The following is a 26,778-nucleotide window of genomic DNA, read 5'->3' on the forward strand; positions in this document are numbered from 1 at the left end:
AGGTGAACTAACCTGTGTGATTATGTAAATAAAAGGAATCAGGTGAGTAGTATAAAACAGTTTATTAATGCAAATGCAACGCCATCAAGTGTCACCGCTAGTTACAGTATTTATAAGATCAGTGTATTCCAATGCTTCTAGACTTCTTTATCATTTCAAACACCACGAGAGTGAGTGCTTGATCACAACAGAATGAGGCTTTTTTAAACATTCAAACAGTATTTATACATAATGGGGCTGTCACGCTGTTCTTATCTAATCAAGCCCAACAGGAAAACACAGCGTCTGGTCCATGTGAGGGCCGCGTAGCGAGTTTAAAACAAGCACAGGAACCATACATGATGACTGCTCAAGCAGATTCAAAAATTAACCAGAACTTTGTGCAAAGCTGTTGTGGATTAAGTCTGGTGTAGACTCCTCATGAGCCTAAACGGGCAATCAAAGCATCCATCAGCTCCTGCTTCTTGGTCCCAGTGGTTCGAACCCCAAATTGCTTACAGGCGTCCTTTAGAACGGGCACGGTCAGCTTTGCCAGAGTGCCATTCTGCACGTGGGCCTTCAACTCATCTTCTGTTAGCTCTACTTTGGGCTTCTTCTCAGCTCCACCTCCAGTATCAGCTGCGAGTTCATGGAGTAAAAGAATAATTAGATTTATCAAATCACAGAATTCCTGAACTACTGAATGATGCAAGTTATTAATAAGTCAATCTGACTACCTGGAAACATTTTGCTTGGGATGTAATTCACAACACATACTAGCACATAATTTTACGTAGTTTCACTGATGGTTCATGCTCTGACCTGTTTTGCGTTTGGCAGCTGGCTTGCTCTCTGGATTGTAGTAGGCAGGGTAGACCAGATCTTTGAACTCCTGGACCAGAGGACCCAGACGCTGGTCTATTTGGTCAACCTTTGGCACTGAGGAAGAGAAAGAACGCGATGAGTAGAATTACTCTAGCAGCCACAAAAGGAAACTGGGATCTGTGTTTAGGTCTGCATCTTACTGATGAGATCCTCAATTTCCTCTGGAGCCATCATATCCAGAGCCAAGGCCTCCAGGTTCCTAAAATGCTGCTGGATGACTGGGTTCTCAAAACCTTCACTCCTGCATGACATTACAGAGTGTGAAAATAATATTAGTGGTTACTCAAAAAACAAAAAGGAAATGCGTGAGTCTGCTATAAACCAGAGTAATTCTTGTTGTTAGTTTTATGAAATTTGATATAACTCCTCAGTTTTCCTGTAAAAAAAAAAAAAGGGGGGCTCTAGAGTTACCTGTATTTGAACCTGAGTTTGGACACAATCTCTTTCATCTTGTCCACCTGTGTTTGTGAGGCCAAGGGAAACTGCGGAGGGTCCAGAGTCCGAAAATCATCGGCGAATGGCAGGTAGATGACGTTGAAACCTGGTAAAGTCATGAGCAGACAAGACGCGTCACACTGCAGTCAATTACACACAACTAAGTTCAAATGTTTCAGTAATATTTATGTATTTGCGAGTTCTCTGTATTACTGTAAAATTTAGTTATTTTTGCTAAAAGCTGTAAAGACTCTGAAGTTCCACTTAAAGAAGCTAAAATAATTAAATGTAATTAGCCATCTTGACCCCAGCACCACATTACCTGGTGGTGTAATCTGTGCTTTCCCCTCGTCGAGCTCCTCATTCTGAGGCAATAGGGCAACAAACCGAGGTGGATAGTTTCTGCGGGAGATGAAACGGCACAGAGCGAACACGTTCCTCTCGCTGCACTTCTTCAGCAAGGCGGAGAACAGACATGAACTGCCTTGAGTGAAAATAAATAAATAAATAAATGAATAAATAAAAATCACAGGATATCCGATTCAGTATCAATGAGATCCACATTTACTATGACTGAACAGACAATTTTTATAGCTGCTTACATTTTAATAAAAGCTTTTACTTTAAACCCATCATCAATTCTATTTTATCAAATGCTTCTCAAATTCAGGGGAGCCTAAGCATAACTCAGCTTTAACTCAGCGTTCTTGGAACAAAGAGTCTTTGCATGCAGGGTGTGGATGAGTGAAACTTAAGTTAAGTTGACTATGACCTTTATTTGAAAAAATATTTAGAAATATCCAGAGTCAACACTGTGGTTTTATTCTTCCTTTCTAGAATTAAATCAGACATACAACCGCACACACAGTTATACCTTTCACCTCATCCTCCTCAGGATAGAGGAAGACAGCAGGCCGGATATGGTGATGCAGTTTGAGCTTTTCCATCGGTTTGAATCCAATCAGAAACAATCCAGGGTCATCAAACTTCTTAATGGCATCCACCTCGTCCCTCTCCATCACAATCTCTTTACCACCATAATACTACACAACACACACACACAGATAAAGTGGAGTTTTCATGTGTAAGTTAAATCTTAAAAAAATAAAAAGAAAAGGAAAAGCACTCAAATAATGGAATAAACATAGCACTGCTTTCGATTGGGATCACGAGATTTTCATTACCTGGGCTTTCTTTATCTCACTGGGCAGCAGCAGACTGCCAGTTTGGGTGTGGAAGGTTCGAGTTTTGCTGCGGACTGGCTCGTTGGTTTCCCTGTAAAGTTTGATGGAACCTGGTTTGCGAGCTGCCACAGCAGTTGCATAAATTCCCACGGCTACATTTATGCCCTCCCCGAGGCACAGGTTTAACCTAAAGACAGCAGAAAGAATAGATAGTGTAAAGAACAGCCAAGAGGAAAAGGTAAATAAATACGCTATGGATACAAAGAAAGCCATCGCTTGCCTTGCCAAGGCTCTTTTCTTCAGCTCTTTGGCCCGCACCCGTTTCTGGAGGTCCTCCAGCTTGTCAGAAGGCTGCAGCTGCAGCCCCATCTCACTCTCATCCTCTGGTGGACTTACAATGTCGCAAAAGAAGAGCGAGATGTTGAAGCCCCCCGGTTTCATCAGGTGCATTAAATCAATAACGACGCCTAAAAGAAGAGGGTCGAGGGAAGACAGCCCACATACACAATTACCAATGATAACAAATCATCACACTTCAGTAAAATAATGTGAACTTGCAGAATTAGCAGAAGATAGAAACCCGAAAGGCTGGTAAAGTTAATTACCAGGCAGTGATAAAATTTACAGTTAACAGGGCTTGCGTGAATAGCTTCTTTTAGACCCACCAGTCTCCTTGAGATCACTGGCCTTGGTGCGAGCCTGTCGGTCTTTCACGCTGTCGCCTCCATGTGGTTCGTCCCTGCACGTGAAAATCATAAGCCGCTTGTGCGAGAGGCGGAGCTTGATGTCACTGTAGAGGTTGGCACAGCACCACAGAGCGTCTCCTAATGATGTCTCTCCACTGCCTATGGTCTCTGCCGCCAGCTTGGCACCTTTTTCCCCCCGCAGAGCATCTACCTCCTGGACTCGCTTTGCACCTGTACAAAGCAAGAGACAGACAAGGGTATAAGAAAGATATGTTCAGCAGTTTACAAACTACTGAGGAAGTATGAGCCAATATTGACTGCAGCTTTGCTCTGCTCTTTTTAAGTTTTGGTCTAAAATAAAGAAAAAAAGAGGAAAAAGAACTGCAGATAAGAAGATTGCCTACATTTGTGTTTGAAACAAAACAATAACAAAATAAAGTGTAATTATGTGTTTGTTTGAAAGAGCTGCAGCTTACCAGGCTCATTGAGATCATGGTACACATAGACATGCTTAAATGAGTTTCTGGGGTTCTTGCTCTGCTCTGTGCCGTAGAAAACCAGAGCCACCAGGTCCCTGTCGCTACTGATAATCTTACTGGTGTACACAGAGCGCACAACCTACAAGAGCAGCACACAAACCATCATTGTTACAAGGTTGCTATATGAAGCAGAGCGAAATAACTACTATAAAATTAAAACTAGCAAAAGAAAGAGATAACCAGCCATCTCACCTGCATGGTCATATCAAAGTTGGAGGGTTCCCCGTCTTCCCCTTTGATGAACATCTCCTTGGAGGCATCAACCAAGAACACCAAGCTGTCTCTCCCTGTAATTTTGTAGTTTCCTATTGAAGATGGAGACCTGGTTGATTCTGTTGTCACTTCAGTATCACTTTTTGTATCAATGCTACGTGCCAACATTTTACTTGTGCTGAAGTAGATTTTAATAACTAAAATGTGATAATAAAATGTGATAACAGCAAAAGTATCATTTAACAAATCCTGAGCCACCCCTCAATTCTTGACTTTTTGCCAGGTGCAGCATTTATTGAAACATGTGCAAAGATACAAGGAAATACAGTATATAAGGCAAGTATTCTCACAAAGGCGAGTTTATACTATTTTACAAACTTGAAAGTCAATATTTGGTATGCCAACTTTTATTCATCAACACAGCCCTAACTCTCTAAGGTAAGTTTCTTGTCATTTCATTAAGTAGTCTGTAGGAGTAGTTCTCCAGGCTTCTTGAAGAACATTCAAACCTCCTGACTGTGACAGGATCAGCTGACTGTGACAGGATCAGCTGACTGTGACAGGAAGATGGCGCCTTTGCTTGGCTTGACTTCTACCTGCCTACGTTGTATTGTATTTTATGCTTTTATATCAGCCCTGACGTTTAATATATGGAGCTATGCCGCTGTGATTTACGACCGTTCTTCCATATTGATGATGCCTCACCTAACTCTGAACAGCTGAACTTTTAGTGTTAGTTGCCTTTCCACACCTGAAAGATTTATAAGTCAGTGTTAAGTGAATTAACAATTAAAAGCATTCCTCTGAAAATTGCCAGGTTCAAGAACTGGAGTTAATAAGGGGGAGGAAAGCAGCCAATGTTTAAAGAAAAACTTTGAAAGACCTTCATAAAACCTGGAAAGCTATTGCACAAAACACAACAAAGTGGGGCTCTTAGGAAGCTAAATATAAACAAATAAGTGGTGGCTCAAGACTTTTGCACAGTGGTGTAAATAAGCGTTGAGTAGCGGTTTTTCCTTTTACCCCCTGACTGCTCCCCTTCTTCTTGCTCTCCCTCCTCATCCTCGTTTTGGTAGTAGGCGTTCCACTCTGCCATTGGTGCTGCCTTCAGTCCCGTCTCAGGATTTACTGTGAAAACCAAGGATAAAAGACTGCCGCATTTACAACACTAGATTCAAACAAAGTATCAATGGCAGAAGGCTTTTCTGTGGCGTATTTAAAAAGTGCATCCTATGTACTCCTACAAATAAACATGTGGTGCAACTTTCACCAGATAATAATTATTATGCACACGACAAGGTATTTCAAAACAGTTTTAATGTCTCGTTAACGCATTACTAATGTTTAATTAACTATGTTTCTAACTTTAGCTAGCAAATGTTAGCTAGCTTAGCTTGTAATTAGCTACTTTTCGTGCCATTTCCATTTAGGAGCCGACTATGTAACAATGTTATGGGTCTAATGAGGCACGAAAATTGATAGTCTAAACTTACAACATAAATGAAATACATACACAGTTTTCATCAGAGAATTCCGTCACTTGCCGTGTGCTTCTCCTTTCTGCACACAAGTCCAGGCTAGTTTTAATCACTGGCGCGTTCAGATACGCGAACAAGCACGGTTCAAACGCCTACTGGATGTCTTATCGTCTATTGGCAGTTTATCTGCCAATCTAAGGTATTGGCCAATCCCGTTTAAAAACGCGGGGTTTATTTACCCTAAAGCCGGAAGCCTGCTGTTCACGTGATAGGACAGAAGTGTTATCGTTGATAGACAGTGACACAGCACTGGATTTGACTCCCCCGGCAACTTCGAGCTAGGTTTTACATTTACTTTTTTACTTTACAGTTATTACTAGCATTTTAAACAGCCTGTAGCCTGAATTTATTATTTCTCACAGTTCCACCACCAGAGGTTTATTAAACTTTTCTTTGTCACCGGGAAGCTAGCTAGCTGGGAACTCTGTAGTGACTAAGTAACTTTCTAGAAGGTTAGCCGCATTGTCGTTTCAAATAAATCGTTTTGCGTTATCATGGACCAAACCGATTCTTATCCAGTGAAACTTTACGTTTATGACCTGTCCAGAGGGATGGCCCGTCAGCTGAGTGCTTCCATGCTGGGTGAGTTTCTGACAAACTCTGTCATGACTCAGTGGGATGCTTCGGAAGTGAAAGTTGTTGTTTTCTAAGGGCGGAAAAAGTTGATCGTAATATAAATTATTTTCTCTTTACAGGGAGACATATTGATGGGATATGGTGAGTTTACATAAAGAAAGTTCTATAAAAAGTATTCTCACTGATCACCTGAGCTGCAGTTAAGTAGTTTAATACCACTGTTTAAAAAACAAATGCATTGGCGTCTAACAGGCACACGGGTGTTGTGGTCCACGGGAAAGAGCACTACTTTGGTGGATCAACAGGCATCACCAATTGTCCACCTGTAAGAATCAGCACCATCCTCTCATATAAACAGTGCACTTTAAAGCCGTTTGATCTAGACACAAAATCAAGAAACTTGTGTCAGAGTCTCAGTGACAAGTCACTGAAGTGTGCATCTGTTTGTCTCCTAGGGAGGCACCCTGTTGGGTCCGCCTGATTCTGTAGTAGACATGGGCTCCACTGAAGTGCCTGAAGACCTTTTTAAGGAGTATTTAACTTCACTGGGAGAGTCCAAGTACAGGTAAAAGAAGATGATTATTGTTGTTGTTATTTTGGAAAAATACAACTGAACCAAACAGTTACAAATTATTTGTTTTTAAGTAGCACCAGTAAAATTAAGTGCATCGCTTGAATGCACAGAACAAGGCTCATGCGTTACTGCCCTGTTTGAGTCTAAATAATCGTTTTTAGGAATGAGCTAAAATGTACATATAGTGTTCTTCCCCCTCATTATTTTGCATTTAAAATGTTTGTCTCATCACTTCCTGCTACTCACCTGCTTTTCTCCACCCTGTGGTGCACCTCTCTCTCCCTCTCTCTCCCTCTCTCTGCGCTTTGAACTCCTTCTTCTTCCCTCCTCTGACTTCCTCCTTCATTTGTTGCAGAGGTGCCAATTACAACTTGTTTGAGAACAACTGCAACACTTTCAGCAGTGAAGTGGCTCAATTCCTGACAGGCAGAAAGATCCCATCGTACATCACAGACCTTCCATCTGACATCCTCGCAACGTAAGCTTCTTAATTCTGTGCAGTCGAATTGAGTATCTGCTGATACTGATGGCAAAACACTAAAAATGCATAATAATATCAATTATATTATAGATAATAAATATAAATGGAAAAATGCATTTGGAATTATATGCACCCTGAATGTTGTATTAAATACACCATTACAATATGAATGTACAGTTGTCAAAAATTAGAGACCTGGGTTGAGAAACACTCAAAACACTGAGAATGAGAAAAGTATTTTTATACTGCCCAAAATAAACTACTATTTTTGGTCAACTATGATCACTAATAAGACATTTATTGGCCTTTTCACATGTAGAACATTAAGCTCCACTTATTAAAGATTTAAGTGAGTGATTTAATTTTGACCTGGTGTCGTTTGTAGAAAAATCCGAAATAAATGGAAACTTAAGTGCCCAATTCTTGTTATTTAAAGACATTAAAGATGTATGCTGTACAATCATTTCATCCTGCGTCTCTTTTGAACGATTACTCTTGTGGTATTAAGTGTTTGCTGTTTTTGTATGATATAACTGACTAAGACTTTGGTTTGTAATGTAACTGTACTCTCTGCTGTATTTCCTCACAGACCATTTGGCCAGGCTCTCCGTCCCTTCCTGGATTCCATGGTCATAAATCCTGGAGGCAACAACCTGGCTGGGCAATGATAGACCGAGTTGTGGATTTTAGAAGATAACTGATAACATCCCTGCCTGTGGCTGGCAAGTCACTTCTATATTTAATTAGCCATCACTTATTGTTATTGACTTTTATGGTGTTATTCAACATACTCTGAGGTGTATGCGAGGGGTGAAGGTGTGCTAAACTCTGTGGACAGGGGACTAAAAATGGATCTTATACTTGTTTGTGTACATTAACATGTTTAAGATTACGTTTTCTTGGGTCAGCAGTAGTGGTGCAATGGATCAAAAATCTCACGGTTCGGATCAGATCACGGTTTTAAGTGACGGATCGGATCAATTTTCGGATCAGCAAAAAAAGAAAAAAGACAAATTTAACATTTACTTATTGAAGTATTTTTTGCCTTTTTAAAAACATTCAACTCAAGACTCATTCCACGCAATTATTAAAAAAAATATTATTGTTCAATATAGGCCAGTATAGTCTTTGTATCTACCACTCAATTCAATTCAATTGTATTTATAAAGCGCAACATCACCACAACTGTCGCCTCAAGGTGCTTTATATTGTAAGGTATACCCTACATTAATACATACCGCTCATTATATCGCACTCTGCTGTGATATAATGAGCTGTCACGGTCACGTAGCTTTCCGTTGCCCTGGAGCTCCACCCATTTGTAGTAGTTGGCCAACAGAAGATGCCTGGGACAGTTCAGCCATAACTTTAAACTTTTCCTGCTCATACATGCTTGGAACGATCTTGCCACTAAAGTGGACGCGAACGGGATATCATAGCGTGGCTCAAGCACGTTCATCATAGTTTAAACTCCTTGTTTTGCACAATGGAATACGGCCTCCCATCTGCAGCTAAACACCCCAGTAACTTTTGTAATAGCTTTAGCCCAGTCGGACTGGGCAGCAAAGGGCTGCTTAAATACCGCAAACTCCTCTGCTCCTCCACTTGGACTAGCGCTGGCCATAACTATCGCTTGACAGACCCACCACGCGCACCATACACATACTTTTTTCTTCTTTTTCAAATCTTCGGATCACGTGCGTGCCGAAACATGGAGTGGGATCGGTTCGGATTACGGATCAACCGTAATCCGAACCGAGTTCGGATTACTAGTCAGCAGGATCACTATACATGCATATCCTAGTATTAGTATTCAAAGTTGTCATTTTAGAGGCAGGATTCATCCTCTCATGCACTGCTACTTATGAGAGGCGTTTTCAACAGGTATTGTCATCCTCTCACGAGGTGCTCCATTATGTCTCTCTGTCATTGTGGCAGTCTGTCACAAAGTTTATTATAGTTAGATGTTAGATAACTGCTCAAAAAAATCGAATGATGAAGAATCCATGAATCGTACTATCATCACATAACCAGCACTGGCCTTGCCTTCCAATCTTTCTGTTTTAATGTGTCTAAAGGATGTCTCGGTTTTAATCATTCACACAGATAATGAGAATTTGTAATAGTTTTCATGGACAGCAGACCTTATTGTGTCTTTCTCCAGAGATCTTGTGAGGCAGAGAGATGGCATGTAAGGACTCCTACGTTAAAATCTGACATTTATGGAATTAAAGGAAACATTTTCTTTGATATTTCTCTATATGTGAAGTTTTTATAGTGACTTTTAAAAATAAAATTAGTTTAGGAACTACTCAAATAAGTGCCTAGAGGCATTTAAAGATCACTGGCAAGGCGTGTACTTTATTACAAAAAATATTCTTGTTGAAAATGGTGGTGTAAAGACTCTGATTGTGTTACGTTGGTAACAAATTGCTAGATGTGTATCAAAATGCACAAAGTGCCAGGATGTAACAGGATACTTTAAGTTCAGTTGTTTTGGCAGAAATCCAAATCTGAATTTGAGTCCAATGCCAAAAATGAGGTATTTGTTCCTTAGTCCATTGTCACATTTTGGTCAGTTTGTTTATTTAACGTGCCATGCTGCGTTCTGCCTTTTCTTCAGTGTGGGTGTGAAATCGTTTCCACTTTTTCTGTCCGTCATCTCAATAATGTAAAAACTACTAACTTGAATTTCATGGAACTTGGTGGAGAGGGAGAAAAAATGTAATCTGGTGCCTTAATTCCTTTCATTTGTTTGTTTTTACTGTTTGTATTCCTGTAGTTATTAGAACAGGATGCCTTTCAATGCCAGCTCGGTTAAACCCGTTCTGCCGGCTCGTCTGGCTTTAAAAGTATCGTTTGACCAAAGTTTTATCTTCAGAATGCCACCTCCAAGTTATGCATTTCGTCCAGGAACATCTGATGAACACAGGGAATTATATATTTTTTTTATGCATTTATTTTTTTTTTAAATTCAGGACCACTCAGCTTTACAGCTTTCATTTGCTTTGTCGGGTTTAGAGTTTTTTCAGTTTATAAAGACGCACTGTTTCATATACATTATACATATTTGACTGTTTATATTTGCACAATTAAACCAGGCATAGGAAAACTATGCGTATCAACCACTTACCTCCATCACTGTTTTGGCAAACTGTGTTTAATTGTTGTGTTTGGGACATGTTTACTCTAAATATTGTTTAACCTGTTGCTCCTTCACCATCCTGATCCTACATAAAGGGTATGCGTAGATCATTAATGCACAAGTCTCAAAAAGGCCATCATTTTGCTTCTATTCAAATATAAATAGGTCTTTAGTTTATTCAGATTGTGAATCTAAAATCACTGAATTGAACCTGAATTTGTTGAGGGGGAAAAATGTACTTAAAAAAAGATGTTTGCTTACAAGCAGAGGGTCACACGTGGTTTAGACAAATGTTTGTCTTAAAATGATTAATATATATGTTCGTCTGACATCTAAACCATCATAGGTGGTATCCTGGGCTGTTTAAACTGGGGTGATCACTGATGATGATCTAGACCTCACAAGGCAAATGTTTAACTCTGCACTTTATTAAATGTGTGACATTTTCAAATACTATCTTCCATTAAAATTGTTATTCTCTGAAGACTTTTCTGGTGACTTCTTTATTAAAATGTTCAGTTCTATAGTATTTATCAAGCATCTTAAGCCACTTCTAAATTCTTCATGTTTTGCTTCTTTTGTGTTAAAGAATAAAGGCGTTTATACCAAGTACTAACTTTCAAATCTCGGTAAAATTGTACAAACACAGTTTTTCTGCACCTATTTCCATTTTCCTGGCAAAATATAAAGGAAAGAGACTGCGCCAGACCTTTGCACTGTACGTCATTAGTAGCAATTGGTGATTCGCTTCAGAAATCAAGTTTCCAGGACTCAAAACTGCTACTGCTCTGGTTCCATGTAATATAAAAAGCAGCCACAAGGTGGCACTACAGGATCAGTCCTGCAGCATCAGCTGTATTTGTCAGTCAGGCAGGTCGACTATTAAATGTTTTTAAATGACCAAATATTTGTGTGAGCGACGCTGCTTCAAATATTCAACATGTACTGAACCTGCTGCCTCTGAAGTAAACACATTTTACTCCAGCTGCTCCAAGAAAAAGTTTCCAGAAAGTTCACTAAATGAATATTTGTCTGATGAAATGAGAGCTGCCAATTTATCAGTGGTCTGAAGTGGTATGCCCATGAGGATCAGAAGTCTAATATTAATTTCATATGAAAACCAATCAAACCAAACTCAAATTTTTCTTTAATATCAATATTTAATAGTTCATCATTAAAAGTGTCTTCTAAACAGTCTGTTAGAAACAACATCTCTAGAATATTTTGGGTATAAAGTAGCTGTTCTGTTGTAGTAAGAAGTATGGATACATACAGCATAAACACTACGTACTGTATTTCTCTCCAATACACTTTGACCTCATCTGTATCTATTATATTTTATTACTTGCAGTAACTGAGGGAGCCAAAGTGGTGTAAACTCGGCAGTCTTTACCCAACAAAAATTAATTCTTCCAGTTTTAAACATGCAGACAAATGTTCCAAAGCACATCTAGTTCCTTCTCACCACTTCTGGTCATATAGACCTAATCCGTGGCTTAGACAGAGGTACTGCAGTTCGTTTGTGCCACTGTGTTTTGCCACTTATGTGAAAAGGCCGGTCTATTGCCCAACTCTGCCAACATAAAGTCAAATATTCTGTTAAAACCTGACAGCAGTAATACTACTACTAATAATAAATACTCTCTGTTCATACAGCCCTTATATAAATAAAATATATAGGAAATCCAATAAATAAAAATATTTACACAATAGTCATAAATCAAATCCAAATGATTCCCAGATGGTGGTTGCACTACATAAAACAAAAATCAACAAAAGACGGAGTAATAATGTACAAAATGTGTCAAGAATTTATCACAAAGACGTGAAAAAGCGGTTTGTTTCATCTGCACAGACTAGAAGATCAGGTGGAGAAAAATGCAGTTTTCCATACCACGGGGGGAAAGCAAACAAACATCGGAAGCACTTGTTCACTGCAAAGAACTAAACTGCTATTGTTTAAGGGGAAAAAAGCAGCAGCTCTCAACATTTTAAACCCACAACACCGACCGTTTGGAGGGGAAACGGATGCCTGCCCAGGACACTGCACTGTTGAAGAGGGGAATCGCATAATTACAGACGTGTCCTTCTTGTGTTTACATACAAGGGAATGAAGACAAGAGAGGGTGCGGTGAAAGAGTTGCCTGTTTTTTTGTTTTCTTGACACTGGAGGAGCCACAGAGCTCTAAATGCCATTCACTCAATGTGACATCATTGTGAATGAATGTAATGTAAATGAGACCTGCTGTGTGTGTTTTATTATTTTCTGTCACTCATGTACTGTTACAGTGGTGGCTACTTATATTAAACATGTCTCTGTTATGGTCATTTCAGGCACATAGCTCCAGCTATGGATAAAGAAGCTCAACCTTATGTTTGCAAGGGGCAACCAATCAGAACAAAGTTGGGAGGATGGGTTAAAGGGAGAGGAGTTAGAACAGTGGATCAAGGGGCTGCACTAAGGCTCATTATAAGACGTGAGGATTGCTTCAAGCTATGGGTCGCTGTCGGATTAAGTCCAAAATTTAAATATGATACTAGGTCCCCATTAATGACAGATTTTGGCTGACAAAAGACACCAAATATACATTTACTGTACTTTTACCTATTATCAAAATTTCTGACATTTCTCCACATGGTTCAAATGAACAGTTTAAACCCCTGTTACGAATGCCTCCATTTCTCCAGGGATAAATGATAACTTCTATAAGCCTGGTGGCAAGATTTTAAACCTCGTGTTTTTTTTATTAAGAAGTTCAGGTGGAATATGAATAGGAATATTCAAGCTTGTTCCATCAGGCAGCTGTTCCAGTGGAAAACAACTCCAAAACTTCACAGACAGACAAATATAGGTGAGAGGAGAGAAAGTGTTAAACTTTACTTTGGGTAGAGGCCAAAACAAAATGTTCCTCTCGATCATTTGGAAGAGTTGTTAAAATTTTGGTCTGCTCAAAAGGGCAGAATAGGTCAGATTTTGTTGTTCACCTGTCTTCTTATGACATATTGTTAAGGTGCTGTGACCTCTTTGCCATACTCATATACGGAGCCTTCATTTAAGAAAATATTAACCATATAACATTCTTATTGTTTAGTATCTTGATTTCATGTTTAAAATACCGTACTGCAGAATTGCATTTGACCAACAGTGCATCTATGTGTTGCTGTAGAGCTATATTTAGGCAGTCTTTATTTAGCAGCTGTGTTGTTTTGCATGCGTTGGTCTTGACTCAATTTAACCTACAGCAACCTTTTTTCCTGCCTCTTAATTCAGCTGCTACATAATCAAAGGAAAGTTCCCCCCTCGGCTCTTTCAGCACAAATTCAATTCACGAACCTCATGGAACCATTTCTGGACACATGTGTCGTACATTGTACATCTCCTGAGGGTGTTCTAGTTGTACATCTTCACCAACAAGTGCAGTGGAAGCAATGCAAAAACTGTTGAATGTTTAAATCAACAGCCGCAACTCTGCACAGTGTCCTTTGCTGTCCAGGGTTCAGAGATGAAATGAGAAATGTCTAACGCTCCAGGGCTGGAAACGCCTCAGAAAACTTTCCCGCAATGGTGCCTGTAGGTTAGAAATTACATACAGGCATCTGCACACTCTGAATTATGCCTCAGACAGTTCAATAGTAGGAGACCAGATCCACACTGACTCCTTCCCCCAAGGAAGGAAAACATGCAGCAGTGTGTGTTTGTTTTTTATTTTCCTGTTGTCTTTCCTCCTTTTCTCTCCTTTCTAAAGAGTTTGAGCCTCTGGCTCTTACGCTCTTCCCTTCTCTTCTTTTCTCTAGCTACGATGGAGGCTGATGGGACCTGACATGATGGTGGCATTGTCCTCACCGTCAGTTAATGTGACCTGCGGGGATGCCGTCCCCGTATGCTTGGCCTGATGGCGAAGAATACAAAGCGCTTCATCTCAGAAAATTGGTGGGAGAAAAAGGGACAAGGAGAAAACAGCTGTGCATGGAGGTAGACTGAGAGCTGCAAAATAGAAGAGGTGTTTTTACAAGATAAACAGGAGGTAACTTGATGCACACAAAAGCTTGTGGGGCCTGAAAATTACCTGAACTTTTACCTCGACAATCGCACTGAATGGTTGATGATATCTATATAGATCACAATGAGAAAACTCTTAAACTAAGCCAGCTCCAATTGGATCACCATCAAAAGCACTTATTTTTAATTCATTTGTACACCAGCCCAAGTTGGGGTTTTTTTTAAACATGAACGCCAATGATTAACTTTCTTTTAAGAGCCAACCTCAAGTGGCCATTTGAGGAACTGCAGTTTCCAAAACTTCCTCATGGGCTTCATTATTAATGCTGCGTTCCATTTGCCTCAGATGACAGAGTTAAGAGAGATCTCCCAGGTAGAGCACGTCCCTGTAGTAAATTAAGAAAAGCTATAAAAGCAAAAGCAAGCAAGAGGCAGAGCCATTCGTGTAGCATTAGCATTAGCATCAAATTATAGATTTTACACATTTACATGCTCTCAAACCATCTTGGATTATGAAGTTGAGGTTGGTGATGCTATTCCATCTTTCTAAGGTGGAAATCTAACTTGGGTGGGTGAAAATTCCAATTAGGAACTCCTAAATTCCAACTTTTGACTTCAAATGGAACACACCATTAGCCACAGAGATTTTATACATTTGTTTAATCCAGATAAATACTGAATGTAGATGAAAAACATCAGTTTGATAATTTCCCAGCAAGAATTTTTTTTTATCGCTAAACTAGGCTAACTGTCTGCGTTAGTGTGCGTCATACCTGTGCTTCTCAGGAGAAGAAGCAAGGTGCAGTAGCTAGCACTGTCACCTCAAAGTAAAACAGCTCTTGGGTTTCTTTTGATAACATTAATTTCAAAAAAGTTTTCAAACTATTATCATTTACAATGAGTTCCTTTAAAGTGGAGGAGGTAGTGAGTAGGAGAACACAGACAGAGTTCCCATTAAATGACATGAACACGTCCAATGTTCCTGAGGTCTGACATTTGCAGGTGAATGACAAAAAGAGTACACAGAAAGCTACATTTGAGTCAAAATAGCTGCATGCTAGCTGTGACTATTTCTTTGGAATGGAATTAGATAATTTTTTTCTAGCTAAATTGGTAGCCACATGTACTGATCACCTGCTTCACCTGTGCTCAGGTAGAATTATTTTGAATAATACAAACTGACTGTTTCTTTTTGCCTAATTTGACTCGAAGTATCAAGCCCTCTCCTCTAGAGTGGCTGGCAGTAGTATGTTGTAGTTCTTTTGTTCTGCCCATGTTTCTATATTACGGAGCCCCGCAAGGGACATGGGAGAAAAAATTAAGATGAACTTTTGCAAGATCTCGCAAAAGTATATCTTTTGTGACCCAACCTTCCCCAGAATTCATAGCATGGCCCAGTCTCCAACAATGGCGGCAGCTAGTTAGTTTTAATATTACTCTTTCTGGGTCACAAAATAAACTTTTAAGATATTTTTAGGCGTGAATGTAGCTGTGTAAACTTCAAATATCTGCCCGGTTTATCAAGAGATCACATATTTGCAAAAGTGCTCCGGCGTTTTCGGAGACGTCTGTTACCAGCTCGAAGCTAACGGGAGGTTGAGGCCCACTACAGCCGGGGGGAACACCGCACTCCTGGCACATCGTGACTCGACCTCCCGGTCGGCTTCGAGCTGGCGGCCTCCAAAGGATGCGGCCAAAACATTTGCGAGATCTCGCAAATGTTCTTTTTTTTTTTTTTCTCCCATGTCCCTTGCGGGGCTCCGTACCATATGGCCTGTACAACCGCAATTGAAGCACACTGTAGTGGAAAATCTTTAGTAGTTGGACATTTTTATAGCTTTGCAGCCTATTGAAGCCTGAAACTGGATTTGAGATATCCTTGGGTGAAATCTAAACATTTATTATACGAGACATTTGCTCAATGCGGTAATAACCTTTACCAGCACAGTCCATTTTCTACAAAGTGGTGGTTCTGCACTGTTTTCCTCCTGAACCTGACTGTTTCCTCTTATGAAAACACCCCTTTTCATTTTTTCGTGTCTTAAAGAAACTCCTTGTTTAATTAACCACATGTTGGACGAGCTGTCCCAAACTCTGGCCTTTTTGGCTTACGCCAAAGCATTTTCGTTTTTGTGTTAAACATGGTGGAAGGCCACACTCCGAGTTTCTGCCGCTTAGACAGTCACCTCATTTGCACTGTGGGTGGAGTAGCTCTTCTGTCTGGTGTGGTGGTAATAAGTGGGTTGAGATGGATGTTGCCCCTGGACATGTGGCCCCTGGACATGTGGCCCCTGTCCTGCTCCCCCTCCAGTTCCTCCATACATCCCTCCATAGGGTTGAGTATAGAGATCTGGGACATTTTCTGTGCTCTGCTGCCTCCGGGTTGAGTAGTTGTGTCTCCGGGTGGAGCTGTGCAGAGAGGTGGAAGTATGCGCTGGGGCGGAGGTCTGCCTGTGGACATGCCGGGCGTTTGGCTCCCATGCTTTGAAGGCCGAGTTGGAGAGAAACGGGTGTGTGGTTGTCTTAGAGAGGCGTGATTGCTCGAGGTGGCTGGGGGGGATGGAGATTGAAAGAGGGGAGTGGATGTCGTGGTGTGCTGGCAGGGGTTGGTGATGGATGTATGACTTCTCTTTAGGTGGAATGGGCACAGGCTGGAAGGCAGGCGGGGCTACAGGCTGGTATTGGGAGAAATCCATGAGAGGGAAGCTCTTGTAGTAGCTCCGAGATGCAGTTTCAGCTGCAGAGAGACAGGGTGGAGACAGTCTGTGAGACAAAGACAACCATAACCGTAAAACCTTTAAATACCCGAGAAGTCTCCCCACCCTCCAGGCTTTCAGTTTGATGGGCATCGAGAAAGATCGGAGCTTAAGCCCAACATTAATCTTGTCGAATCTGTTTTTTATTTTCAGACAGATGTGACCACGAACAAAGGTCTAGTTCTATTTTTAAACTTTACACTTCTCTACCACCGTGCTTGACAAGGTTTGGCTGATGTTTGGCTGATATGCTGTGCTAGGTTGTCACTAATCATGGCGCTGTGCATTTTGCCCAAGTATTTCCAGTTTAGTCTTGTCTGTCCAAAGGACACTGTTCCAGACGTCTTGTGGCTTGTTTAGACGCAACTTGGCAAACCTAAGTCGTGCTGCTTTGTTCTGTGTAGAGACAAGAGGCTTAGTTTCTGACCAAATAAGCCATGCTTGTTCAGTCTTTTTCTAATTGGATTACTAAACTGATGCAGGGCATGAGGGATACTATATTAACACACACCTGAATGCTCAAGACCAGCACCTGGCTGCTTCTGACCTTCTTAATTTCTATGGAAGCAGTGAGGTTGTATTAAATTTTTCAAAGGATTGCATAGAGTCCTTTTCACATGACTGTTAGTGTTGTTATTTTCTATAAACTATTCAGCATAAACTGTTCAGACTACTTCCATCAGGCAGGAGGTTCTGCAGTATCCAGTCCCGAACCAGCAGACTGAGAGACAGCGTTTTCCATCAGGCCATCAGACTGCTGAACACTTCGTAAACATCTCACCGTCACTTACCAGAACTTCAACATTATGCACTCCATACTGTACTTAAATGCCACTTGTTTTGCGCAATATCCAACTGCTGACCTCCTTATATCCTATTTTGCATCTGCTGTACCAGTGTACCTGCACATGCAATGTGACAATAAAAGTAGTAAATGACCTTTCCTCAAATCTTAGTCTTTATAGAATTTTTCCCAAATACAAAGTTGCCAAATTTATTTAGAGGAAAAAATAAGCACAAATGGCTATTATTACTCTACTCTTTTTAATTCTATTTTATTCCTTTAACCAATGGCAACGTGTGTGTAGACTGTGGGATTTATGTACCAAATTTGGGTACACTCATTCACAGTGTTAATAAATATAGCTTTCTGCTCACTTCTTGCTCTGTCACAGTGCAGTGTTACAGTAGAAGTTAAAAAGTTGGGTCGGTAGCGCAAACATGCTATATTTGGCCTCTTTAAACTTGTTTACACTTTGAAATCATTTTCAATTTATCACAGTCTGATGCAGTTCTGAGTCACATGCAGAAGCAGGCTAAGAAATTAACTGTCAATTCACAAACACATGATCTGTCATCATAGGAGGAGGGCTCAAGTCTGAATCACGGTTAATCCATGATGCATTTCTGGCCTCCTGGCTCCAACCTGTCAGCAATGTCACTATTGTTTGAATATATCAGAAAGCTTTTATGCAACTCCTGTAGGCAGAATTTAAAAAAATGACACAATGAACCGTGTTAGCATGAAAATGCCCTTTTTTATATGCGTAAAAGCTTTTAAAAAGTACATTTAAAGGAGCGGAAAGGAGGGAGTCAGAGGAAGGTGAAGAGAGGATCTGAAAAAGATCAAAGGGCAGGCTGGTTGTTTAAGTATTTCCAACTGGCATGCCCTTGAGGTGAGTGACTATTAGTGGTGTTAATCTTTTCTTGAGATACTGGAGGGCAGGAGGAGCAGGAGAAACTGAAGAGTGCAATGGAGATGATGGAGGTAAAGGTATGTGTGTCAGGAAGAGGGGACACAGCGATGGAGGTTTATAAATACCCTCGCCCTGAGTCTGACTCTGCTTGTGCATGTGTGTGCGCGTGTCATCAGCACACACTGCATAAACTAAACACTGAGGTTATCGCCGCTAGCTTCCTGGTTACATGAACAGTAACCTTGTCTCTGAGTGTGCTTTCATTGTTTTTGCTGGAAAATCAGAGTACACCGACAAAGGTTGTTTCCGCTCTTTTCAAAAGCAAATGGATTTAATCTCAACAATGTCATTTTATTTTATTATTTCATAGAAAAGCATAAAAAAAACTTTGAGAACAAGTGAACTCCTATCATGATTCAGTCTGATATTTTGTTGAGCAGATGGTAACAGTTCCCTGCTTCTGTAATGGAAAACAAGCACAAGTAAAAATGTAATTACACTATGCCTTTAATCTTAACTGCGAATGTTAGCATATCCTGGCAACTAGCTTCAGAGCCAGCTGAGGCATAAGGAGACTAAGGTGCCCCTTGGGGCCCTTATACCAGGAGGGTAGACAGGTGACAGGTGACAAATACATGTTTTGTGCTTGTGATATATCAGTAGTTATCATAGAAGAGAGAGCAAGTTATTTAGATAAATGCGTTAACAGCCACTATAAAGGTTGTGCTACATGCATAAGTAACAAATGAACAAGCATGTACAACAAGCATATAACGGCCCTAAAATAAATACGGCCCTGTCCCAACTTCTTTGAGAACTGTTGCTGTCATTAAATTCTAAAATGTGCTAATATTTATCCTAAAATGACATATTTTCTCAGTTTAAAAATTGTAATATTTGATGTCTTCTACTATGAATAAATGTGGTCTCTGTTTTGCCTTTAGAACAGCCTGAATTCTTTATGTCATAGATTCAACAAGGTGCTGAAAACATTGCTCAGAGGTTTTGGTCTGGTGATAGTACCACCTTACAGTTCATGTTCCACTACATCCTAAATTTGGTGGCTATGGAGGCCATTTGTGAGCTTACTGTCATGTTCAAGAGACCATTTGAAATGACTTGAGCTTTGTGACATCATGTGTTATCCTATTGGAAGCAGCCATGAGAAGGTGGGCACTCTGCGGTCATTAATGGATGGACGTAGTCAGCAACAATACTCGGATAGGCTTTCTTGTTTTAATGATGCGAAGATTAAGCACCATGGTATCACCCACACAATTTGCAGCCAGCAGAAGTTTGAACTACTGAAATAAGGCAGGATGGATCCATCCTTTCATGTTGTTTCTAACATGAAAGGTTTCTAACATTCTGACAGTATCATTCAAATGTTGCTGCAGAACGCAATTGCTTTGAAGATGAGGAGCAGGTCTGCAACCATTTGCGGTCTTCAAAGTGACTTTGGTGTCAAAATGGTGATAGAAAAGCAATAAGTCAGAGTCAGTCTGCTATGAGTTTCTGATTAAATGGGGTCAAGTGGGCGATTATGTCCAATTTATTTTTCTGAAAATGGTGCGATTAACTGTGATTAACTTAAATCAGAGAAAAATCACATTCAGTTCCTTGCATTCAGAGTCCAGCAATAACTTCACAGATCTGAGGTTCCAACACAGCTGGTGTCGTAGTTGCTGCGGCACGGCAATTTAACTGCAGATGACATAGGAACTCAGCAACCTTGCTTTTATGTAGGAATAGAACAATAATATAACCAGATTGCAGCTAGAATCTAGCTGCAGTTTTGTAATCAGAGATTTGCAGATGTGGAAAAAAGTGAGGTAAGGTGGTGCAACTAAAAAGAAGAGTCTATCATTAAAGCACTGTGTTCTTAGTCTGATATGAAGGAATCTATTGGATTAGAATATCTCATTTTTTAACTGCAAACATTTTGTGCCAGTCTTGGTAACCGGGGATCAGTCCGCCAGGACCTCTGCTCCTGGCCGCCGCCCGGCTCACAATGCAGCCGACCCCTACGGTGCCTCCTGCGGGTGGTGGGCCTGCAGGAAGATGTGCTGATGTCCCTTTTTTGGGCTGTGCCCGGCCAGGCCCCATGGACTTAGGCCTAGCCACCAGACGCTCTGCAAACTGTCTTAGTTGATTAATGTGCCCATTTGTGATACTGAAAACTATTTTGACTCACAGGGAGGTAGTACACTTTAGCTTCAGACTACTTTCAACCTATCTTTTACAAATATAGGCTGTTTTGATTTTAATGATAATAATGGATTTGGGTGCTTTTCAAGGCACCCAGAGCGCTTTACAATGCCACTATTCATTCACTCTCACATTCTGGTGGAGGCAAGCTACAGTTGTAGCCACAGCTGCCCTGGGGCAGACTGGCGGCTGAGACTGCCATATCGCGCCATCGGCGGTAGGGTAAAGTGTCTTGCCCAAGGACACAACGACCAGGACAGAGAGCCCAGGGATCGAACCGGCGACCTTCCAGTTGCAGATATGCTTCCCAACCCCCTGAGCCACGGTCGCCCCATTTTGTATTTGAGGTCAATATAAAATTTAGACATTATACAGTAAGTTAAGAAACTGTATGTGCGCTATATTGCCAAAGTATTCACTTGTCTGCCTTAACACGCATATGAATTTGAGTGACATTCCATTCGTAATCCATAGGGTTTAATATGATGTATGCACACTCTTTGCAGCTACAACAACTGCAACTCTTCTGGGAATGTTTCCAGCAAGGTTTAGCAGTGTGTTTATGGGAATTTTTGATCATTCATCCAGAAACACATTTGTACGATGAGAAACTGATGTCGGACGAGAAGGTCTGGCTTGCAGTCTCCGCTCTAATTCATCCCAAAGGTGTTCTGTCTTGGTATGCTGACCCGAGCCTAACTTGTCCAAAATGTCTTTCCTCCTGAAAACAACCCCACACCTCCTCAACCAAACGTTACACTTGACACAGTGCAGTTAGACAAGTCCCGTTCTCCTGCAAACGGCCAAACCTAGACTCATCCATTGGATTTCCAGACTGAGAAGTGTGATTTGTCACTCCAGTGACCATGTCTGCACTGCTCCGGAGTCCAGTAGTGGCGTGCTTTACACCACTGCATCCAATACTTGGCATTGCACTTGGTGACATAAGTTGCTCGGCCACAAAAACCTCTTCCATGAAGCTCTCAACGCACTGTTCTTGAGCTTGGCCACATGAAGTTTGGAGGACCTTGGCGACTGACTATGAAGAAAGTTGGTGACTTCTGCCCACTATACTCCTCAGCATTCGCTGACACTGCTCTGTGATTTTACATGGCCTGTCACTTTATGACTGAATTGCTGTCATTCCCATTTGCTTCCACTTTATCATAATACCAGTAACGAGTTACTGTGGAATATTTAGTAGCAAAGAAATGTCATGACTGGATATTATTAGCTGAAATCCTATCATGGTACCATGCCGGAACTCACTGACCTCCTGGGAGCGATCGATTACTTGTTCGTAGAAGCATGCCTAGGTGATTGATTTTATACACCTGTGCCCATTCAAGTCATTGGAAGACCTGAGTTCAATGATTTGAATGGAAGACTTTATATGATTATAAAGTGAATCATGGAATAAAAAGATGTAAAGTACTGTGCAACTTTTTAGTGTACATGCGAGTAAGCTAGCTACACATTTTATGTTGAAATAAAAATCATCATATCTGTATTACCTGCACTCCATATATCATAGAGCTCTGTCCTTAGCAATGACTAGGTCTGTGGGGTCAGATCTTCCTAAAATATTCCTGTACAGTGAGGTTTCTTTGAATCAAATCACACAAAGGCCCCACTGCAATAGCTCATGCTTGTCTGCATGACGTGGTACCATAGGGAAGTAAATCTCCTGTGAAGTCCAGTTTACGTCAATCACTTAGTAACATTTAGATGATTAATGTTACTTAAATGGGAACATGGTGGGGGGCCTCTCTTTAAGATGAAATCTGTTTTCCACGAAGTAAAGGGACCCTTCATCATCTGACAGCTCCTGTACTCTTAACTTGTACTGTAAAGGTTGCAATGTCAGTTGAAATAAGCATCATTTAGCATGTATTTGTGTCAGACTTACCCACAGCTTTGAGGGAGGTGTATTTGTTCAGTCCCACTGTGCTGTGGTTGCTGTGAGGCTGTGGAAGCCCTTGTCCAAATGGTCCATAAGCAGAGTTATTCAGCTGGTACTGTTCTGGTAAGAGATAGACAAAGTGTCAGTTGTAAGTACATGGATGCTTTACCTTTAAAAACAGTCTCACAACATATTCCTGTCTCGTTCAGACAACTTCAGCTTTTTAGTGTTTTAAATTGATTGTAACTGTGCTGCAGTTACCAAATGCAGGCACTAAATACATTTACGAGTCTTGGCTTTGGGCCATGCGACTTTTTTTAACTGTGAAGTACAAATTTGCCGGGAGCAAGAATGGCCGACACATCCTTACAGTAGCCTGTCAACTTGAAGCACTGCCAGTGCAAAGTGCCTATACTGTAGCACAGTACATGCGGCAACTTCTTTATTATTTGCCCACAGATTTGTTTAATAGTAATATAAAGTGAAATAATAAAGGTCTGCGTGTGTTGCCTGAAGGTTTTTACAGTTTCAGTTCAGATTATACTAATATTTCTAAACCAACATAATGAATTGTGGCTATAGGGACGCTCTATGGTCTGCAGCAGTATATACCTTTGCCTCACCAGAGGCAATATTGCATAAAAGACTCTGTACAGACCCATTGCATGTTCATCCAGTAAGCACTTCATTAAAGATGTTACACCATAAATGTACATTCAGAACACAGACAGCTACATAATTGTGAAAAATAAAATTTAATTTGTTGATTTGTGAATTTAAAACCTCATCAGATGCCAAAACAGCATTTTCAAGCTCTGGAAAGTTACTGTATTTTAAAATCTTTGATCATGAGAGTTGCAGGGTAGAAAGGAGAAATACCTCTTTGTGTACACTGCAAAGGAATGTGTCTTGTGTGAACTCATTTGATTGACCAACGGAGGGCCTTGCTGGATGATACTGCAGCCTAAGGGTTATGACACACCCAGCCAAAGCAACAGGCCACAGCATGCTGCTGGGCTGTCATTAATCGCTGATGAATGTAACTTCATAATGGAGAGATTTCACTCATTTAGAGGAGTTTATTATTGTTTTAGCCTCCAGCTTTTCTCACTTTTAACACATGCAATAGATTTCCAAGTAATTGCTTTTTCCCTTGTTATAAAAAGCATTTTTCCTTGTCCATTGTTGTATTTAATGTTAGATATCCATCCATCCACGCATCCATCCATCCATTATGTTATGGGGCAACAGTCTAAGCAGCAATGTCCAAACCAGCATCTCCCTACGCCTCTTCCTCCACCATTTCCATGGTGTTCCAGCCAGCGGTCCCCAACCTTTTTTGCACCACGGACCGGTTTATGTCCGACAATATTTTTAAAGGACCGGCCTTTAAGGTGTCGCAGATAAGTACAACAAAATAAAACCAGTACCAGTACCCTCCCCAAAAAAGATTTATTCACAACGCACAGGAAACCGAGTTAACGATTAAAAAATAACGATAAAAAGCGATTAAAAACCCTGAAAACCATAAAAGAGTGGTCTAATATTTATGCCACAAGCTTTTTTTTTTTTTTTTTTTTTTTTTTTACCAAAAGCAGCTGGTCAAGGTTGTTAAGGGACATTTAATCAAATGTTAGTATAGGGGTATGTATATATTTGCGTCTGCGTGTATACTTTGGACCCAGATTAGAGAAAATCAAAAATAAATTTAAAACTTATTGAGCTTTATATTTAAGATGTACCAGCCAGTTTTAAAAAACACCAAAATGATAAGTGATTTATTCTCATGACGAGTGCATGTAAACTTCAGAGGAGAACTGTAAATGCAGGATTAACATGAGTTTAAAAAACAAACAAAAAAATATGCCCTTTTACTTTGAGACTGGTGACTTTGGGTGAAACAGCTCCATCCCTGACAGGCAGTCGGTCCAAAGCTAAATGAACCGAGGTTAATGAACAATGGAACAAACTAGGAGTAAACGAGTAAATCCCTGGCTATTAGCAATAATGAAGTCCACTGATGCAGCCAGTGCACTTGATGTGAGCCCCAGGGATGGATGGATACACACGAATGTTCACTCTGACACACACATACCTAAACATCCTTCATGAGGTCATCTGAAAGAGAAAGACAAAATTGGTGGAATATAGTGCTTGTATAGAGTGTCACAGTGTTGGAAGCAGAAAACATGTGAGAGAGGTACAGATGTGTACACTGTATAGCTTTTAAATGTTATTCACTAGTGAGAGAGACAGAGACACAGAGAGTATTACAGAAAATGGTAGGATGTGCTAGTCGAATAAATTAGAACATTTTTCAGAAACGGCGGGATGGAGAAATGTCAAGAGTTAGTCATTATGGTAACAACATTAACACAACTCTGAGACCACACACACACACACACACACACACACACACACACACACACACACACACACACACAGACACAAGTAAATAACCTCATGGTACTGATGTTCCAGCATTTGCCAGATTAGTGGGGAAAAAAGTCCTTTTTATGCCATCATCGTCGTTATCATCATTATCAATACCTCCATCTTCCTGTCATGAAGCTATTGGACCAATAAATGACCAAGCGATCACAACACACTGGCTATTAATTCAACACTTGATTAACATTTGGTTGTAAAATGGTTTTGATCAGACAGCCACCCAACCTCCAATGGTGAGCCTATTTATAGGATCCACTAAATGTGTGCAATGCTAGCTTCCTTATTCCAGGTCACTGTGATGGACCTGTGATGTGTTGTACAGATGTGAGACTAGCCAATGATCATCCAGTGAACATTTGTCCCAAAACAGAAGTATTTCCAGTAAAAGAATGCATCTGGCACAGATAAAATTGCCTTCTGTTGTGTGCTACATGTGAGAACAGGCAACTTTAGACAATGTCTCGACCTGATTCTCCAAACATTGTCCATAGTTCTTGTGTAGAAATGGCTTCTGTTTGCCATGATTTCCAGATATACTTCCACAGGTTTGATTCATTTCGATCTAAACCTAATGAATCGGTTTAGAGAAGGGCAAGTAACATTATTGTGTTACAAATTGATGGTAAATGTATAGAGTCAAACGTGAGACTGTAGTTCCTGGTGTGGCCATGGCTCTGAAACCAAGTCCGTCCCCATGCCCAACTTAACAGTAGAAATGAACATGTGTACAGCCTGGCACAATTTTTTTTGTCTTTAAAGCAGTGGCATAGGGTGAGTTTATAGAAAGGCAAACAGGAGCTCATTTGAAACTTCTCAGCTTGCCTGTTATATGAAAGTAGAGATGGCAGTATACCGCTCCATTATCCAGACTTTCCTCACTAACATGCTTAAGAGGTTATTAAAAAACGTTTTCAGACTACGCTCTAATAGCTCTACATCACACATCGCCAAGGTGGTTATTAAAAGAAAATGTGTATGTTAGGATGACGGAGGGCTTGTTTACTTGTTAATGAAAGCTTTAGTTCCACACAACACAGCTCATAAATAATCTCAGTGAGATTGTCTCTGCAGCTTGTCTTGAATGATAAACATTATAAGTTTAGTCAAGCCTGCTTCCAGAGGCAATAGCCAACGATGGCAACAAGATGGGAAACTTCTCTCGCAGGCAGTGAGAGAAGCTCATGAGACACATGGCTGTTTGAGATGCAAGGAGAGAGATTACTTCATGTTTGTTTTAATTGATGTCTGTATTTAGATTACACTGGGCAAGCAGTGCTGTTTGCCTTGCTTGCCATAACAGAACAACACTGCTCTAAGAACTGATGCTCTCTTTCACAACAACTCTAGTTGGTGGATTTTTTTTAACTTACCCGCTGGGTTTTGTGAAGGTTTAACTTTAGGGCCGAGGTCACTTTGACACACAATAGTGCCAAGACAGGCAACTGTAGCCAGCAGTTTGTCCCTGCACTGGACTTCTCTACAGTCCACATTTGTAGTATTGGTGCCATTTAATGAAATTATCTGTCAA

The 26,778-nt window shown here is 40.6% G+C and overlaps 3 protein-coding genes across 5 annotated transcripts in view; 1 reads left to right on the top strand and 2 right to left on the bottom strand.

The window, feature by feature from the left end:
- Positions 1-43: 43 nt before the first annotated feature.
- Positions 44-5,550, bottom strand: xrcc6 (X-ray repair cross complementing 6). Its single transcript, XM_085169786.1, has 13 exons — positions 5,435-5,550; positions 4,945-5,049; positions 3,901-4,013; positions 3,646-3,787; positions 3,149-3,400; positions 2,764-2,950; positions 2,484-2,670; positions 2,174-2,342; positions 1,622-1,783; positions 1,276-1,405; positions 1,005-1,105; positions 802-918; positions 44-618 (listed from the first exon to the last, which is right to left on the bottom strand). The coding sequence occupies exons 2-13, from the start codon at positions 5,015-5,017 to the stop codon at positions 419-421; spliced, it is 1,833 nt and encodes a 610-aa protein (XP_085025912.1). The 5' UTR covers positions 5,018-5,049; positions 5,435-5,550; the 3' UTR covers positions 44-418.
- A 70-nt stretch (positions 5,551-5,620) lies between these two features.
- On the top strand, positions 5,621-15,251 carry desi1b (desumoylating isopeptidase 1b). Of its 2 annotated transcripts, XR_014875651.1 has the most exons (7): positions 5,621-6,041; positions 6,155-6,176; positions 6,288-6,360; positions 6,491-6,600; positions 6,965-7,087; positions 7,680-7,812; positions 9,217-15,251. XR_014875651.1 is itself a non-coding variant. In XM_085169799.1 (6 exons), the coding sequence occupies exons 1-6, from the start codon at positions 5,954-5,956 to the stop codon at positions 7,756-7,758; spliced, it is 495 nt and encodes a 164-aa protein (XP_085025925.1). In that variant the 5' UTR covers positions 5,621-5,953; the 3' UTR covers positions 7,759-15,251. The 2 variants fall into 2 exon arrangements, 1 of the variants encoding a protein (XP_085025925.1); XM_085169799.1 differs by having other exon boundaries at positions 7,680-15,251.
- shisa8b (shisa family member 8b) overlaps positions 12,490-26,778 on the bottom strand; it is a 45,168-nt gene continuing 30,879 nt past the window's right edge. For both annotated transcript variants that reach the window (XM_085169788.1, XM_085169787.1), the window contains exons 4-5: positions 22,806-22,919; positions 12,490-16,972 (exon numbers count right to left, since the gene is read on the bottom strand). In XM_085169788.1, coding sequence (XP_085025914.1) covers positions 16,410-16,972; positions 22,806-22,919 — 677 coding nt within the window. In that variant the 3' untranslated portion in view covers positions 12,490-16,409. The remainder of the gene's footprint in view (positions 16,973-22,805; positions 22,920-26,778) is intronic.

Source organism: Neolamprologus multifasciatus, chromosome 8 (genome assembly GCF_963576455.1).
Source record: "Neolamprologus multifasciatus chromosome 8, fNeoMul1.2, whole genome shotgun sequence".
In the NCBI taxonomy this organism is placed as follows: Eukaryota; Metazoa; Chordata; class Actinopteri; order Cichliformes; family Cichlidae; genus Neolamprologus; species Neolamprologus multifasciatus.

What these genes read in the sequence shown, in the direction of transcription:
- xrcc6 (XM_085169786.1), bottom strand. Translation starts at nt 5,017, where the DNA reads ATGGCAGAGTGGAACGCCTACTACCAAAACGAGGATGAGGAGGGAGAG. An exon ending in TGAGGAGGATGAGGTGAAAG is followed by an intron (nt 1,784 to 2,173) that starts GTATAACTGTGT and finishes TTTTCACTCAAG; the next exon opens with GCAGTTCATGTCTGTTCTCC. An exon ending in AAACTCAGGTTCAAATACAG is followed by an intron (nt 1,106 to 1,275) that starts GTAACTCTAGAG and finishes AATGTCATGCAG; the next exon opens with GAGTGAAGGTTTTGAGAACC.
- desi1b (XM_085169799.1), top strand. Translation starts at nt 5,954, where the DNA reads ATGGACCAAACCGATTCTTATCCAGTGAAACTTTACGTTTATGACCTG. An exon ending in GCATCACCAATTGTCCACCT is followed by an intron (nt 6,361 to 6,490) that starts GTAAGAATCAGC and finishes TTTGTCTCCTAG; the next exon opens with GGAGGCACCCTGTTGGGTCC. An exon ending in CTGGGAGAGTCCAAGTACAG is followed by an intron (nt 6,601 to 6,964) that starts GTAAAAGAAGAT and finishes CATTTGTTGCAG; the next exon opens with AGGTGCCAATTACAACTTGT.